Source organism: Fundulus heteroclitus, chromosome 19, assembly GCF_011125445.2.
Source record: "Fundulus heteroclitus isolate FHET01 chromosome 19, MU-UCD_Fhet_4.1, whole genome shotgun sequence".
Lineage (NCBI taxonomy): Eukaryota > Metazoa > Chordata > Actinopteri > Cyprinodontiformes > Fundulidae > Fundulus > Fundulus heteroclitus.
In genome coordinates this window covers 17,176,765-17,194,523 of record NC_046379.1, presented here as the reverse complement: position 1 = coordinate 17,194,523, position 17,759 = coordinate 17,176,765, and the positions used below count along the sequence as shown (strand labels likewise).

The following is a 17,759-nucleotide window of genomic DNA, read 5'->3' as shown; positions in this document are numbered from 1 at the left end:
GTGATATGATTTTTTTAATGGTATGTGGATGTACAACAGAAAACTGCTTGAGCCTATAAGGCAAAATAAGAACCAGAATCTCAGGATGGTTGTCCGCAGCACCTTATTACATCTACGGCACAAAGAATTAAGCCATGTCTGAAGGCAAAAGGTAATCCAACCAAATAGCAGCCATGAGTAATAAAGGGTCTGGTTAGTGTACAAGCATAAATACTGTTTTGATACAATTTATTACAAAACAATCTTGGACATAAACAGATTCTTTGTGATGTACAGAAAAAAAAAAGAAGCTTAAAAACGTTCTTGTGCAAATAGTCATGGACCTACCTGTAAGTACTTTATTATTAAAACTGGTGGCACAACGCTACATTAGTAATTACTGTTAATTGACAAATTGTGTGACTCTTAACTGCAGCTACTGTTGTGGTTACAAGGTGGGTTTTAAGGCTACGTTTATTAAAGAAATGCGTTAGACAAGCTATGACGGCTCTGACTCATGAACGAGAACAGTCCCAACATTTCAACACATTAGAAAATAAAACTAAAGAGCCTAAAACATCTGCTGCCGGAGAGGCAACAGGAGCTTGAAGAATGTCGATTCAGCTTGTATAACTGAGCAATTATCTCATTTACGGAACGCTAAATGTAAAATACTGCAACTACGACACGGTGTTCGACCTCTTGGCCTTTTTAAGAATGTCGCACTTCTTGCGGTTGGGCCGCCGGCAGCGCTCGTCGATGCTCGGCACGCACTCGTAGTGCCACACCTCCTCCATCTTCTCCACGGGGTACACGGCCTCCACGTAGTGGCGGATGAGCCTCAGCCGGACGGGGTCCAGCTGCTTCTTGTTGCAGGCGCCCGAGTGGTTGTACTGGAGCCGCAGGTTCTCCGGCGTGAAGAGCTCCGGGAAGAGGCGCACCAGGAGGCGGGCGGCGAAGTTCCCCACGGAGAGGCTCTGCTGGACGATCTCCCGCACCTCCGAGTCCGACAGCAGGTGGGCCGACTGCACCGGGAAGTCGGGTTGGGAAATGGTGAGCTTGTCCAGGGGGATCTTGCAGAAGTCTTTGCTGCTTTTCTCGGGAGGTAAAGAGGGAACGTCGGAATCCTCCCTGGTGTTGTCCGTGTGGTTGACCTGGCAGAGAAACTCCTGCTCCGCCTCTTGGCCGCCGACCTTACGCTGCTGCAGGTAGGACCTCCTCTGCTCCGTGTCGCGCCGTCTGCACCTCTCGTCCAGCTTGCCCACGAACTCGAGCATCCACACCCGGTCGTTCCGGGCTCTCGGGTAGACCAGCTGCACGTAATGGCGGATCAGGTTGACGCGCACGGGGTCCAGCCGCTTCTTGCCGAGAGAGCCGCTGCAGTTGTACTGCTTTCTGGCGTTCTCGTGGGTGAAGAGCTCGGGGAACATGAGCACCAGAAGCCGCGAGGCAAAGTTTCCGATGGACAAGCTACATTCATAGTTGCTCTTCAGCTGCTCCCTGGACAGGATGTACTCCTGGGGAACGCCGAAGTCGGGGGCAGGAATCTGCAGATGGTCGAAATCCACAGGCGCGAGCAGCGACTTCTTGGACTTGCGACAGGGCCTTTCGTATTCGCCGGCCTCCGGAAACCTGACCGCGGGAACGTCCTCCTGGAAGCCGGCCAGGTCGTAGCCCTCGTAGTTGACGTTGTCGGATTCGTTGCCGTTGCTGTGCGGCCCCTCCAGCGTGTCTTCCACGTGCTGGATGCACAGCTGGAGCCAGCTGTCCTCGGGCACGTCGGGGAAATTCGCTTCCATGTATTTCCTCAGGACCTCCATCTTGTCGGAGTCCAGCACGAGCTGGCCCACGTTGCCGTAGCCGCTGGCGACTTCGGGCGTCTTCCCCTCTTCGAAAACCTCCGGGAAGAGACGGTGCATGAGGAAAATCGCAAAATCCTCGGGCGAGGAGCAGTCGTCCAGCTCTCCTGCGGCTTGGCCGTTAAACCCGTCGTCCGACGCCGGCAGGCTGCCCCGCTGGTCCTCCGGGGACACGTTCTCCTCGTGCCCCTGCTCGTCGATGAAGCGATACGTCTGGGGACGCTCCGCTTTCACCCCGTCGCCGGTGACGACCTGCTTCCTGACGAGCCGGGCGCTCTCCATGTCCCTCTGTGCCCAGAAGCGGTTAAAGAAGTCGTTGATCTGAAGGAGGCACTCCTCCTGCCACACGCCGTTGTTTTTCACCGCCGGGTAGCAGACCTCCACGTAGTTCCGGATCAGCTCCAGGTGCAGAGGCTCCAGCGTCCTCCTGCTCGCCGTGCAGTCGTGGGGGCACTCCTTGGCTTTGAAGAGCTCCGGGAAAAGGTGGACGAGCAGCCGGCAGCCGAGCTCGCCGGCGCTGGACGTGTGCTCCGTCAGCTGACCCAGCTCATCGTTGGTGAGGAGATACTCGGGCGGAGGCTGGAAGTCGGCCGTCCTCTCGGCGGGCTTCATCTGCTTCTTTATCCGCATGACTTCCAGGGTCAACAGGTCCACTTTACTGTGCAGCTGAGTCATGGTCGAGTTCAGCGTGTTGAGGATGAAAAACATTTTCTCCACCAGCGGGTAAAGGTTGGACTCCGCTGCTGAGGTCTGATCCGGAGAATCTGCGGCGCCGAAGATGTCAGCCTGGCCGTTGAGCTCCTGGCTTTGGAGGACGCCGCTGAAGCTGAGCGGACTCAAGCCGCCGTGGTCGGCCTGCTGATCCGGACACGGCGCGTTCCTCTTGTCGGAGATCCTGTGGGAGATGCTGAAAAGGGGCTTCCTGTAGGAGAGCCTGGACCCCTCCGGGATGCGGTGCGCCTTTTCTCCGGCCGTCGCGAGGCAGATGGGCTCGTGTCTGTGGCTCTCATCTGTCAGACGCTGCCTCACCTAGAAAGAACAGACACCTTAGAAATGGTTGGCCACAAAACCGCATGGTTGTGTGAGAAAGGTGTTTAGCCAGATACTGTATCCCACTTTTTATCTTCTCATTTTAGGCACAGTTGTCTTTTAAAGTGGTCTGGGTCAATATTTCCTCAGTTTGCTGGAGGTCTTTTACCAGTTTTAGGATATTAGTTGAAAACAGACATTAAGAAACACTTGTTACTCAATACTAACTTCCTGTTAAAGAGTGAAAATCTCATTTTTTTTGTCCAATATAATGAATTAACAGCAGGCATTCTCTCAGGGCGTTATTCAATACAGTCAGCTCTCTTTTAATTCAACCTACTTCTGTCCTATTTGATGCTTCAGTCGCCACTTGTGAGAAATTATTCTCTCTCTTTAATGAAAAGGTAGACTCCATTAGACAGGCTACAGGTACCTCTGCTAATACTAAATGAGGGTTACTAATTTTGCTGTATTTCAGGAGTTTATACCAGTTTTGTTATTTTCTAGTAGGGTTGAACGATTTTGTAAAATCTAATTGCGTTTTTTTTTATCTTAATATTGCGATTAAATGCAATTTTTTTTCAGTTTAATTTATCATGTCTTTTTAAACATATTAGGGCTGTACGATTTTGACAAAAATCCAAATTGCGATATATTTCAACCATAATTGCGATTTAATTTTGACTTTTCTCTGCATGAACCCCAAGCTACAAAAATGGCCTCTAGACAAAGATGTTTGTAAACAAGGACTACTTAAAACAAGAAATTTAACAGTTTTATTTAATCTGAATATTATTATTCAAGAGAATAGCTTGTTGAGTTGGACATCAATCCTTGTGCAACCAACAAACAAGTCTGTGTATTAATCAGTTTGATCGTACTTGCTATGCTATGGTGAGAGTCTTGAATGTTTCTGGTAAAAACAGTATTACATAAACACTAAAACAAATAAAATTAGATTATCTCACTGCTGCAACTCTCTTCCCTTCCATGTGGAGACAAAGCTACTTTAAACATATCACCGACATCTACAGGACGTGTCTTATTAATTGTTACGTAGCCAAAAATTGCAGACCTCTGCGATTTGGAAATTGTGTTTTTTAAAATTGCGATTATATTGCAAATGCGATTAATTGTTCAGCCCTATTTTTTAGGCAGTTTAGACAGTTTATTCTATAAAACCTACAACCTGTGCTTCCCGTTAAATTGAAAGAGGTTTTTAACACTTTAAAAAAAATGGTCTCCCCTCTTTTATTACCTCATGTCTTAGTTTAGAAACTGTGCCTTCTGCCTTCAAAACATGCAGCGGTTCATCCCCTTCCTTAAAAAAATTGGAACAAAACACATCTTGATCCTGTGGTTTTATCAGATTTTAGAGCCATTTTAATTTAACCTTAGTGTTAAAAAAAATCTTAAAATGCTGTTTTCAGAAAAATTGCAGTCTGGCTTTAGATCCCAGCCTAGCAGTGAAACGGCTTTAATAAAAGTGCATAACGACATCATCCAGTCAGTTCTCTCTATTAGATCTGTAGCTTCTGGACCTTACAGCAGCTTTACATACTGTGAACCACTCGGTTCCTCTGGTCTCGCCTACATGACTATGCTGGGTATCTGAAGAGGTTCACCACTTACCAGACTGACAGAACTTTTCTGTCGAGCTCAAAGGCTTCTCCTCCTCTACTGTGTCTCTTTTGTGCTACAAGGGTCCTTTTTAGGCCCTCTGCTTTTTTTCCCCTTATATATGGGCCTAAAAAGGAACTTTTTTGTTTTTAAATGAACCAAAAAAAAATAAAGAATGTCCCGATTATTTAGGAACAAGGCGGAATTGTTAGCAGATTGTCAGCTGCTAAATTCAGCAACTGTGTGTAAAACCTATGGGTCATATTTGACAAGGATTTAAAAATTGATGAATCACCTCTGTAGTCCGGTCTGGCTTTCTGCCATGTACGCCTTCTAACTAAGGACGCGCCTTCTTTTTAAACCATTGTGACCTGGAAAAGACGGTTCATGCTGTTATCAGTTCCAGAAATGACTATTTCAGCGCTCTCTATGTCGGTGTCTCCCAATCACCCCTTAGTCGCCTCACCTCTTACCTCACACTCCAACATAGGAACACATTACAACCTGTTTTATGTTGGCTTTGCGTACCGTGTCAGAATAGATTTTAGACTTTAATTATATTTTTTCTTTAAAGCTCTTAACGGCCTCGTCCCCCCTATTTATCCGAGCTATTGAGCTTTTCCATTAGCACCAGGTCCTTGAGGTCAGACAGTCAACATTTACTCATGGTTCCACGGACAAAGTAGAAACATTGGGGTGACTTAGCTTTTTCTGCCGTCGCACCTCAACTCTGGAGTCACCTTCCATTAGCTCTTCGATCTGTTACTAAGCCTGGCCTTTTTAAACCAAAGCTCAAGACTTTTCTTTTGTTAAGGCAGGCTTTTTAATACTTGAAAATATCATGAGACTTCTGTTTTTATCTACCTTGTTTTATGTATGTTTGTTTTTTCAAATCATCCTTGTTTTATATTCAGCTTTTTTTTTTCCTGAATATCTGATTTAAAAATAATAATAATTTATTGATGTTGTTAAGCACATTGGTCAACATTATTGTGGATGTGGAAAGGCCTATATAACACATTATTGGTTGATCAGCTGTTTCTTCCACTCATTTCAAAAGAAAAAATAAATTGCTAGTGTTGCATGAAACTGCAACACTAGCAAAATATTGCAAAGACAATATTGAATATATTTAATCCACATTATCCTGGCTCCTTTCCAACACAACGACCCTAATCTCATGATCTCATGCATTTTGGCAACTAAATATATCCATCACGACGAGTAGGCATCGAGGGCAGTCAAGGTTTATCCATTAAGTCAGAAATATTATTGGCATGGAGAATTCCCATGCATTAGACATAAAATATAATATCTTACCGAATATTTGAAAGTAAATAATAAAAATAAATAAAAAATAATAAGAGTAATTAATATTGAACAGTGGAAAAATACTTTTTTTTTAGGATAGTCTTTCCACAGTTAAAATTTTGTTTTTTCACTGTGCAATATTTAGATTCATTTACTCTGGTATTTGCTTCTTATTTTCTACTCTTGGTGTTTCTTTAGAGCTTATTTTAGATTAGACTAGTTTGTTCTTTTTTCTTCTTTTATTACTTATAATTGTGTATAACTGTCTGTGTTTGCCACGGTTACGCCTGAATTTCCACACGGCGGGACAATAAAGGAATTCTTATCTTATTATATCCAAGTATGTGATTGCAATGTTGCACACGTTGAATTTGCAATGAGGTTTGCAATTTAATATTTTGCAGCTCTACTTCCTACACATTTTTCAATGTCAAACTTTTAAGAGTCCCTTTTAGTCCACAAATAAAACAGTTCCCTAACATTTTTTGGCAGACATTGCTCCAGAAGTCAAGCTTTAAAATTGTATTTAAAAAAAAAAGGGTTAGGATGAAAGAATGGATTTATGGACAGTTGTAGTTGCTGTTCTTGCTTGATACTATATGAATAACATTACATAAAACATTTCACAACTAAACCTGTCCTATAAACACATTTTATTTGGAATATTTTTAGCTGTTAACCTAAAACCCCGCCAATGACAGTTTGCAAAAAAAATTGTTTTAGCATCAGCAAAATGGCTTATGTGAAAATGCTGCATACGTAGATCTATTGAGGAATGATGCATCTCATAGCACCCAGGTCAGGGATTCTGCTTAGTGTGTGGTATTTAATTACATCCTGTTCAGCTATTCTTAATCTCGTGTAGGTAGGTGTTGGGTTATCCCACATCTTTTATCTAACTTGTTCACATTCTTAGAAAAATTACTAAAAAAACCATACATACCAAAAATCAGAGATGGAAATTCTTTGATAGACGCCTTGCTGGTGCACTGTGTTTCCGCAACCAATGAAATTTGAGCAATTTATTTTTCCATTCTAGTTTTAAAATGTTTGTTTGCTAAATTGACTGGAGGTGAGTTGATGACATTCCTACAGTTTAGGGGTGTCTGAAGGAAAATTTAAAATAAGTAAAACAAAACAGACAAAAGTAAAAAAAAAAAATACGACATTAAAAGACCATCAGAGAGCCTAGAAAACCACTGATCTGGACCACCTTAAAACATTAAAATATCAAGTCTCTCTCACTGGGAGTTAAAAGATTCAAAATGAGGGTTGGTTCAGTACTTTAAACTAGGATTACTTTACCTCAGAACAGACTCTGGCCCTCTTGTTACGGGTGGACTGACGTGTTTCAGGGCTGACTTCGGCACGTGACCTTTTATTGGCCTCCGAGGCTTCAGAAGATCCTCCTTCATGTGCTTGAGAAGGCTCGCAAACAGCAAAATCTTCTTCCTCCTCTTTAACATCCTGGACGTGCTGATGTTCTATAAATAACCCAAGATTAGAATAAATTAATGCGGCTACGCCACACTAGTGACAAGAAGGTGCGACTTACCTTTCTCAAGCATCGCTTCGCTTGAATTTTCTCCATGCTCACAGGAATTCATAGCCTAGAAAAGTCAGAAGGTAACATGTCACAGCGTTTGCACTGCTGGTCAGCTAGCTTAAAAAAAATACTTTATCTGCAAGAACAACTAGTTCAGCTGTTTGCAAAATATTTCTGATTGGCCAAAAAATAAAATGTCGTGCGGAAATGCAGGGAGTGCAAACGACCACTCTTATTGAGGTATTGTCAATATTTTAAAGTTGCAGCAAGCAAAAACAGCTTGTCTGTAACACAGCTGATTGCAAGGTGGACATCTGAGCGATAAAATAATTAACCAACTAAAATTAACTGGTTAACCTACTAGTATTTCTGTTTAGTAGTAATGAAAAAGCATACAACAATCTCTGCAGTTAATACCTGAAAACTACTAATAATTTAGTATTTATTCTATACATTTAAGCCTTTAAGTGTTGTAAGTCTATCTAGATGATAATAAGAAATAAAGGTAAAAAAAAATGCTTAATATATTCAGGTTATCTTAGCAGAAAAAGGAATAATAGTTGCTTTTCTTGACCATGTTTTAAATCTTTTTGTAAAGGTTAAATAGAGAAAATACAACAATTGAAAATATGATGAACTACTATTAAAGATAATAATAGACAATATTTTCCTTTTGTTAAAAAGGGAAAGTATTTTGTCACAATTAAATAATATATAATGTATCACCATATTAAAAGTATAAATATTTTAAAACAATTTGGAATAATAAAATGTGTAAGTTAAATATATTATCCAAGTGTGGTAGGAATGAAAGCCCTTTATTAATAAAGTTATTATTATTCTTATAGTCCAAAATGTAGTAAAAAAAACATAGACAGGAGTGCAAATGACAACAGTATGAACAGGATGTAGTGCAGTCAATAATTTAAATTATTTCTTACATATTATTTATAGACAAGACTGTATCAGCAATAACCCCACGGTGGGGGGATCAGCTGCAATGAAGACATTTTCAGGATGTGCTACACCTTTATACCACCGGTGCAGAGCTTGTTCAAGACTGGCAGCAGGTGCAAGAGGTTTTGACTTCTGGACAAGAAAAAAAAAAAAAAAACAAGATTCTGCAGGATATTCAACAAGAGAGACAAGGAGGGACAGCAAAAGCCTAGTGCAAAGTTATTATCCAGTTATTTGGGGCATCCGAGGGAGAGCTTCAAAGAGCCCCGTGTTGTGCCAGCAGTGAATAATCCTGATACAATCCATGCGTGGAGCTGCTTGTTTTGCAAAGGAGTGAGCTGTGAACATGTGGTCAGTTGTTGAAATGCAAAGGGGACAAACAGAACCGGACAAACTGGGATCAACTCCATGCACTCTAAGGTGAGATTATGTCCCTGCCAGTCAGGGTTCTTTATTTCTACCATCTATTTTTCTGTAACAGACATATAAAAAAACAGTAGTATGATTCTGCAGCCCATGTCAGCGCATCTCCATCTTATCCCCCAGCTACTTCCTCATTCTTCCGCCCAGGACCGTTTGAACACAAATAATAATAATAATTAAAATAAAAAAGACACAACCCAGCAGCCAGAATGTGACTCTTTACACTCCAATGGCGAGGCTGCCGGGCTCTCCTGACAGAGGGAGTTAAAGCAAAGCCCCATCGCCGCTGCTTTAGGACCGTTAATGACACGGTGACGTTAGCGCGGAGACGCCGCGGCGAATTAACGGTAAAACGCGCGTGACCGGCGGAACTGACCTCTCCGACTCCATGTCATCCGCGAGGAGGGTTGGCAAAGCTTCGGACATGTCCGCGGAGTGCTGCTGCTGCTCTCTGTCAAAAGGCAACTGCTGAGTTGTTGATGTTTTGTTTTCCTTTTTCTCGCTCGGCTTTCTCGGCTGTGTCGCGTGACGTGACGTGACGTGACAATACGAGGCGCGCTTGCTGTGTCACTTCCGCTAAGCCCCGGAGGTGTTTTGGAGCCCTAGCGGAAAACCATTAGCTTTACACCAGGGGTGTCCATAGTGCGGCCCGGGGGCCTGTGGTGGTTCTCTAAATGATTGTGTTCGGGACCAATTGTAGCCTAAGTACACAGTGGTTGATGCAGATGAGCAAATGATAACTATAATTTCAGCCTAAAGTAAAAACTACATAAAAAAAAAAAACAATACCTCCCTTCTCCCTAAAATTAGAAAGGGCTTTGAGGTCTTTCAAGTCCCTTTTTATGTCTATGATTTAGGTTCCTTTTCTACAAACATTAAACTGCTTTGTTTCACAAAAATCTTGCATGTTTAGTATATTTTTGAGCAGATATGTCACTAGAAATTAATTTTCTATCTGGGTTTTTTCCTTTTTTATAAATTTTTGTTGCCCACGTGTGCTCCGAGCTTGTCGATTTTGGCCCTTACATTGTTTGCTGTTGGTCGCTTGAGATTTCGCCTCTTTCTCCCAAACAATTCGTGCCGACAACGCGGTGAAATTCCGAGCTGCTCGCTTCATCACGTCATCAAATAGGAGCGTCTGTCCTCTTGCTGGTTCCTCGTCTGTTCAACTCATCGTGGCAAACATGGATTTTACCGACCGAGTCACGATGCAGTATGTGATGTGGAAAGCTGAAGATCCTCCAGAGTCGCACCGGGTTCGGTGAGAACCACCACCTGCAGCTATGTCTGGATGAGGGTCGCCTCCAGTGATACTTCTGTCTTTCCAGGACCCAGTATGAAGACTTGCTGTCCCACGTCAGGAGACAGATCAGCCCTCGGGACACCAAGTTCATGCGCTCTATCCCTGCTGCAGAGCGCTTTACCATCTCTTTGCTCAATGGAAATATAGCCTAATTGTACTGTCTAAATAGGTAACATAATTTTTTCCCACTCTTAAATAAATGGACTTGACAATGCAAATTGACGGAAAAGTTCAGATTTGAACTTGAGCAAAAATTTAGATTGCCAACCATTAAATCACACATGATCGTGCCTTTCGTAGGGATAACATGTAGATCACCAGCTCCATTCACGTTGTTCGTGTTCAGTGTGAATGCACCCTGAGAAGGGACCTGTTCCTTTGAAATTGTGTCCAGTTTATAGAGGATAGCTTTAGCTGCAGAATGATTTACTTTTTTTAACCATTATCCTCAGTACAGGCAGCACCCATACTTATATTTATACTAGTCCTAAGATGGTCAAAGGTGACTTTCATGATCACATAGGCTGCTTTGCCAAAAATACTTTTTGCAGAGTAACTTGTACCTTAAATAGCTCATCCTGTAAGTTCTGGTAAATAACATGTGGATTCCAGAACAGAGTCCTGTAAATTTTGTAAAGTAACCTGAAGTATCAGGAGAGTGGCCCAACCTGAAATTTCCTCAAAATAACGTGTCAATTTCAAGAAAACACAATTTTCTATGCAAATGCCATAGTAACATTTAAGTTCTGGAAAAGTTCATTGCAACATTTTAAGAGCTAACCTCAAAGTTCAGGCACCATGTCCTTCGGCAAAGTAAACTTCAAGTTATAGGAAAGTACCCCATAGGTTTTCAAAGTAACCTTTAAGTTTTAAGCTCATACGTTTCTTGAAAGTAATCTGCAACTTACCCTTTAGGTACTTCTGAGGACCCTGTACCTTTAGGGAATACTGTAGTCCTGTAGGTCCTGGAAAGTGATGTGCTAATTAATGACACACATCGTAGGTTCTGGAAAGTCACCTTTAAATTTCTTGAAAGTCAACTGTAAGTTTGAGAAAGTACCCCTATTTTTTAAGTACTATATATATATATATATATATATATATATATATATATATATATATATATATATATATATATATATAACGAACATGTAACACTGAAGAGGCAATCTCCAAGTACCTGCAAAGTAAAGTTTAAGGTACAGGGAAAGTAACCTCAAAGTTCAAGAAGGGTAAACTATAAGCAAAGGAAAATAACTCATAAATTATGGGAAATTGTAGACTGCAATATGTAATGCTAAGTTAATTTTTTAAAAACTGTCAGATAAACAATAATCTGCCCCTTTCTCTCTCACACATATATAACACTATCTTGTGTTTAAAATGATATACATTTTGATCCCTATTTTATGTAAGATATTTTAAAACGACAAAAGAAAATACACATGCAATATTTATTTTCAAATTATGCTTTCACATATTTGAAATAATCTTTCGTTTCAAATCAAGGTCGTAGAGGTAAGGTCTTCCACCTAGAAGTTACAAAAGAAAACCACGTGGACAACATCGCCCCCAAGTGTACAATGGCAGAAACAACAAGCCTTCTCATTCATTTCATTTTACAAGTTCTCCTCTGTGTGGGAAGGTAGCTGACAAGTGTAACATGTATTTCTGTGCTGAAGCTGTTCCTGTAACTGCAGAGAATCCCCGCCATCCTTCATGCATCTTCTTATTAGTTATGAGAGTGAGATTGAACTCTTTTAGAAACAAAAAGGAAGACAAATGAAAGCTCGTATTAACTTCACCCCAGAGGTTGCTGTGAACCATATAGCACCGATACCACAGCTGTTCTATCAGAAATTAAATCAATGCAGAGTATCTAAAATTAAAAGAGAATTGGGGTCCGTAATTAATAGCATAAGCGGATTGCAGCTCTGAAATAATCAATTAGTTGGCGGATGCAAATGAACTACAGGACTTGAGCCGAGCACCAAACCGTCTGAAGCCAGGAGACCTCCCCAAACCATAACCTTGTGTTAATCATCATCTACTTCATGCACACAGTAGATGTTCTTTCCCCAGCCACAAATATGTCGATACAGAGATGATATAACAAGACAACGTGGGGCTCTCATTATTCCACTAATGAGCTGTCTCCATGGCAGTCTGATCTGTTAGCCAATGAAGCGAGCAGCCTTCATTCGGAAGGGGATGGATATGTGGGAGGGATGCAGGGGGAAGGGGGTGGGGGGGGGGGATGACGGGGGCCAGGGTCAGGCAGGCGGCGGCTAGGGATGAGGGGCCGGCGGGCAGCACTTAACGCAGGGAAGAGCTCGTTAAAGTGTCATTTTTGGCCAATATGCTCGTCGGTGTCGAAGAGGCCAATCAGCCGTACTGCTCCCATCTGAGGAGAATGACTTTCATCCATCACTGTCGGCTCTGTGATGATATTAGCAGGTGTTTACTGATGGGCCATTCACAGGAAGACAAATGGAGATCCTAACGTCCTTTTACACTCGTATTCACTCAGTCATTTTTATAAAGAGCCTTATTCCTAATGGGGTCACAGAACAAGGGGGGGGTGCAGGAGATCCATTACCTGCGTGGATTCATAAAAGAAGCGGTTGAACGTCATTTCTAACGCTGATGTACACGGACCACCAACAAATCGTTCCTGAATTGAAGAAGTTCAGGCTCAGGTTTCTGTCCCAAGGTGGATTAAGGTTTTATGGTATAAGAAGAAAAAAAAATGTTTAAATGATCTAATGGATTTTTCTTAAAATGTAACAAAAAAAAACAACAGTTGTTCCATCATTTTTCCCCCCAAAATATTCAAAACAGCAATTATGAAAATATTTGACATGACATTTAAATATCTAAATGTTAACACACAGATGCGCACGCGTTGAACCAAATAACGCCTTCACTCTTAGATCAGAGTCAGCTCTGATAAACATGATTTATGAAGTTTTTCTTGGCTAACGATATCTAGAAAAATCCAGGGTAAAATTGTATTTGTCATAAGCAGCGAGATAAATGTAGTAGTTTATTAAGTAGGTCAATTTTAACAGAGCGCAGTACTGGAACACTAATATGGTAAAAAGTTATCGTAAAAAGTTACGCTGGTTCAGGAAGTTTCTCGTGCATTTCACTTTAGGAAATTTTAACCGTAAAAATGGCAAGTCAGAAATCTTTTTTTAAACCACAACTTTTTGAAAATCGATGCATACCTTTAGACAGGTATCCTGCCAATTCCTATTTGTTGTCATTTTTGTCCAAAATCATTAACCTCAACATCCAGCCACAGAACAAGCTGCGCACTGGTGGCAACATGATTCTGCATCTTGAGGTTTAGGTGCAGTATTCTTTGCAGTAGTTTCTGGCATATAATGCCATTTTGATCCAAAGTGATGATGGCTGCTAACAAGAGACGAAAATGTTTTCATCTGCATCCATGCTTGCTAAAATAAAGTTAGTTTTGAGTCAAAATACAGTAAATATGGATTAGTAATAGTAATATCTTTATTGGAAAAAGACTAAACTAATGTTATTCGGCAAACGGAAAACTAATGTACCAATTGAAATTATTATTGATAATGTAAGCATAGAGAGGGTTAAACAAAATACTTTTTTGGGTTAGATTATAGATGAGACATTGTCCTGGAAAGATCACATTAATTATTTGCGCACAAAAGTTGCAAAATGTGTGGGAGTGATGAACAGAGTACGTCACTTCCTCAGTCAAAATGCATTGTTCCTTGTGTATCATTCACTTGTTATGTCATATCTGAATTATTGTATTGAAGTTTGGGGAAACAACTTTAAGACCAATCTTCAGCCCCTGGTTACACTACAAAAAAGAGCTATTCGAATCGTTCATAAAGTAAATTATTTACATCCCACTAATTTATTGTTTCTAAAATCTTCCAATTTAAAATTGTTTGATCTTGTAAATTTAAGGACTGCGCAAATAATGTTCAGAGCGTCAACTGGCTCTCTTCCAGAAAATGTCTTAAAACTCTTTCAGGAGTGGGAGGCACTTCGCACCTATAATCTTAGAGGCGAAAATCAATTATACCAACCAAAAGTAAGAACTACATTGAAATTAATGTGCATCTCAAGTCGTGGTGTCACCCTCTGGAATAGTTTAGCGGAGGAACAAAAGTGTTGTGAAAACATAAATCTTTTTTAAAAAAAAAATATTTAAGCGGGATGTCCTGAGAAAATACCTGGAAGAGAGTGAGTGATGTTCTATGAGGGTGGTGTGGTGTAGGGAAGGAGATAGTTGGGCCAGTGTGTTGTCTTGTATGCATGAGTGTGGATGTGTCGTTTGTCTTGTCTTTGTCTTGTCTTTGTCTTGTCTTTGTCTTGTCTTTGTCTTGTCGTTTGCAGGTCTTGGGAGTGTCCCTGGGATGAGCGGGAGGGGATTGGACATGTATAAGCTTTTGCTTCTTCCACCCCCCTTTCAAGCCATGCATATGTGTTGTTTATCAGTATATGTATTGTAAAATGTGTGCAGGTTTGAAATGAAATTGTCATTGAAACATACATTACAACAAAATTTGTTCTCTGCTTTTAACCCATCCCCTTGGGGAGCAGTGGGCTGCCATGTGTGGCGCCCGGGGAACAATCTGGGGTTAAGGGTCTTGCTCAGGGACTCAGACTGCCGGCACTGGGGATTGAACTTGCATCCTTCTCTGAGTGCAAGCGTGCTGCTGTAACCACTAGGCCAACACTCCCCATACACCGAGACGCAGCTCGGTAGGCAATTTGGGGTTAAGTGCCTTGCCCAAGCTGGAATTGAACCCACAACCTTCTGATTGCCAGATGACTACTCGACCCATCAAGGCACAGTCGCCCCCTTTGCTGAGCCACCTTCATTCAAAGCAAATCTGGTTTGCTTGTTCTAAAAAAAAGCAAGATATTATGAAACAAATTATTCTGAAAACAATTACAGTTGCAAGGTTTTTAAAGTCGTATAAACAAATCCAAGTATTTTTAATCTGGTTGTTTCTGGGGAAACTAGAAACAGAGCAAACTGAGCGAGAACAGGCCTTCTGCTATTTAACTGTGGCCTAAAACTGAGTGATTTCTGTCAGACACTGAAGCAAACTGTCCCCCAGCCGCCACAATGTGGGTGTGTAATGGAACCAGCCGGACGGAGCTGACCGAGTCTCTCTGCCGGACCCGGCTGTAATTACACCGCTCACCGTCTGGGGCCAGCCAGCCACACTCGGGCTGCTGTTCCCCCCCCGCCTCATGTTTTGGATGTAAACGCAGAGCTGTGCCAGCTCCTGCTCTCCTGATACCCAAGACTCCTAAACTGGAAAAGCAAACACAAGAGTCCGGTTTCTGCTGCACGCCATATAAAAACTAAAAAGAAGTCCTTTATCTTCTCTCATTCTGCTCTAAATTTGGGCTTCATGGGAGATTCTACACAGATTAATGCTGGCAGCAGAATGTTTTCCAGGAAGAAGGGGAAAAAAATAAAATAAGCTATGCTTTCTGCTCCACATTAAACATTCAGGTTTGCTGCTGCAGGAACTGTTTTCTCCTGAAGATGAGGCCAAAAAAAACTCCTATCAAACTCTCTTCTGCAGCACTCGCTTTGAATCCTACGGGGAGTGTCCGTGCAACAGTTTCACAGCTTTGACCGGCCTTTGCCCAGGAAAAGAAAAAAACGAAAAAGTTTTGTTTGGTAACTACATTTGTCATTCTGACTGTGTCCCGGCCTCTTTTCTTGTTTGGTCCTTTTAATTTTCCATGTAACTTTCCTCGTGTCTCCTCACGGCGAGGATGAATATTTCATGAAGAGCCCGAGGCTCTCCCTGGCCCGGGGAGAACCTCGTAGTACCCGCGAAGCCAAACCAGAAAAGGATGTGGACGAACAACAGAGAGACAGACAGACAGGATGCTTGTTTTTAACGTTGGTTCACTCCACCTTCATTTTCTACCGGCGCCCGTCTCTCCATCACTCTCACACATACCTTCTACTTTTTAGCCTGCAACAGTCATTCTGATCGCCATTTTCTAAACAACTTTTTCCATCATCAGGATTTAATCCAACTTTTCTTTTCACACACACACACAAGACCGTACTCCTTTTTAATTAGCTCTTTGCATAATGTTCATTGCTGCTTTCCTTACACCCTAATATTTGTATTTACTAAAGTTTTAGTTCACTTTGGTGGCAAACTTTAATATAAGGTAACTAATTTCTGCAAAAGTAAATAAAAACAAAATGCTCTATAACATACCGATTGACACCTGCCAGCATGTTTTTAAAAATAGATCTTATTAAAAATGGAAAACATTAATTTAGACTTCACTTTTTAAGTCTAATGTCTCAGGAAACCTTAACTGAATAATTTCCCTGCAGTATAAATATGACTTTGAAATGATGCCCATTAGTCACTCTTGAAAATGGGAAAGTAAAGAGAACGATTTATTCATAAAACTGAAGCAGATGTGTGATTATCCTCATGTCAGACAATTTATTGCCCTAAATTTGCCCAGTCAGAGGTACAGTCAGATCAATAATTAAAAAGGAACTGACAAACAAGGCTGGAAGAAGACCCAGGTTCATCTTGTCACGACAGTGATGGGGATGGCAAGTGTGGTAAAAAGAAAGAAAATCTCCAGAGCTTATCGTTAAGAGAACTACAGCAAATGTCTATAAAAAACGATAGATAATATCTACACATCAACCAGTCGAATCATGTCAGGAAAACACTGTTTTTGTCCCACCATCTGAAATGAGACTAATTTGTTTTTTGGCAACAAACTTTCCATGTGGGACCTGCTGGACTCGGTTTTATTCCCAAAATAATTACTCCAAGGATATCAAGACAATCTTTCAAGATCTAAAAATGACATCTGAAGTGGCAAAAAAAAAGAAGGGAAGATCACATTTGTTTAAGTTAAAGACATGAAAATAAACATGACATATTATTTAGCCTAGAATGCCGATTATGAATCAGTCACCAGCTATAGGCTTACAAGAAGACAGCACCAGGCAACAAAAAAAGGTTTCAGTTCATTACAGCTTGAAGCTTGTTTTCCTTGCTGATAATCCCAGTTGATTTAATTTCATCCTTTTCTTTCCGTTCATGAGTGCTTTAATCGTCCCAATCTTTTTGAAACATGGTGCAGACCCTAAATAAAAAATGTGAACAGATGCAGCATTCAATCGGACAGATCAGTGGCATTGAGATCGGCTATTGGCTTTTGCAGGTCGGTCAAATACTAAAAAAAATTTTTTTTTCATTTAATGCATAAAAATTAATAAATAACACAATTTACGTTCTATAAATGCACCAATTTTAGCTAAAGAATGAATGCCCCCCCCCAATATATTTAAATTATGTGATAAAACCAAAAACCACATGGTTTGAAACATAAATGAGAAAATCTGTTGGATTCACAACTGGTACCTCTAATAAAGAACAATCTGCACAATTGTTTCTCTTTATGCGTCTATGGGATTCTTTAGGTAAGAAAAACCTTAGAAATGCTCAAAATCAAAAACAGACAGGTGAGACCTCAAAGAAAACTATAAAATCAGCATCAACTAGGAAAACCCCCGACAGGTGTGTCTCTAAAAATGAGCACAGCGGCAGGATGTGGCGCAGCAGAAAAGCCGGGCCCCCGTTTAAAGAGGCTGCTAGTCCTGGGTTCCACTCCAGTCCTCTGGACAACTGTTGCATGTCTTCAATAAAAACGAGGATATATT

At 41.2% G+C, this 17,759-nt stretch overlaps 1 protein-coding gene across 1 annotated transcript; it reads right to left on the bottom strand.

Annotated features, from left to right (window-relative positions):
• On the bottom strand, positions 1-9,280 carry bend3 (BEN domain containing 3). The gene is made up of 4 exons (XM_012861552.3): positions 9,101-9,280; positions 7,354-7,408; positions 7,104-7,282; positions 1-2,867 (listed from the first exon to the last, which is right to left on the bottom strand). The coding sequence occupies exons 2-4, from the start codon at positions 7,403-7,405 to the stop codon at positions 660-662; spliced, it is 2,439 nt and encodes an 812-aa protein (XP_012717006.2). The 5' UTR covers positions 7,406-7,408; positions 9,101-9,280; the 3' UTR covers positions 1-659.
• Between the last annotated feature and the right edge of the window lie 8,479 nt (positions 9,281-17,759).

Bases quoted from the DNA above. Each gene is read 5' to 3' on its own strand.
- bend3 (XM_012861552.3), bottom strand. From the start codon at position 7,405: ATGAATTCCTGTGAGCATGGAGAAAATTCAAGCGAAGCGATGCTTGAG. The intron at 7,283-7,353 runs GTAAGTCGCACC...GGTTATTTATAG, and splicing joins CGAAGCGATGCTTGAGAAAG to AACATCAGCACGTCCAGGAT. The intron at 2,868-7,103 runs GTAAAGTAATCC...TGTTCTTTCTAG, and splicing joins GGGCCAGAGTCTGTTCTGAG to GTGAGGCAGCGTCTGACAGA.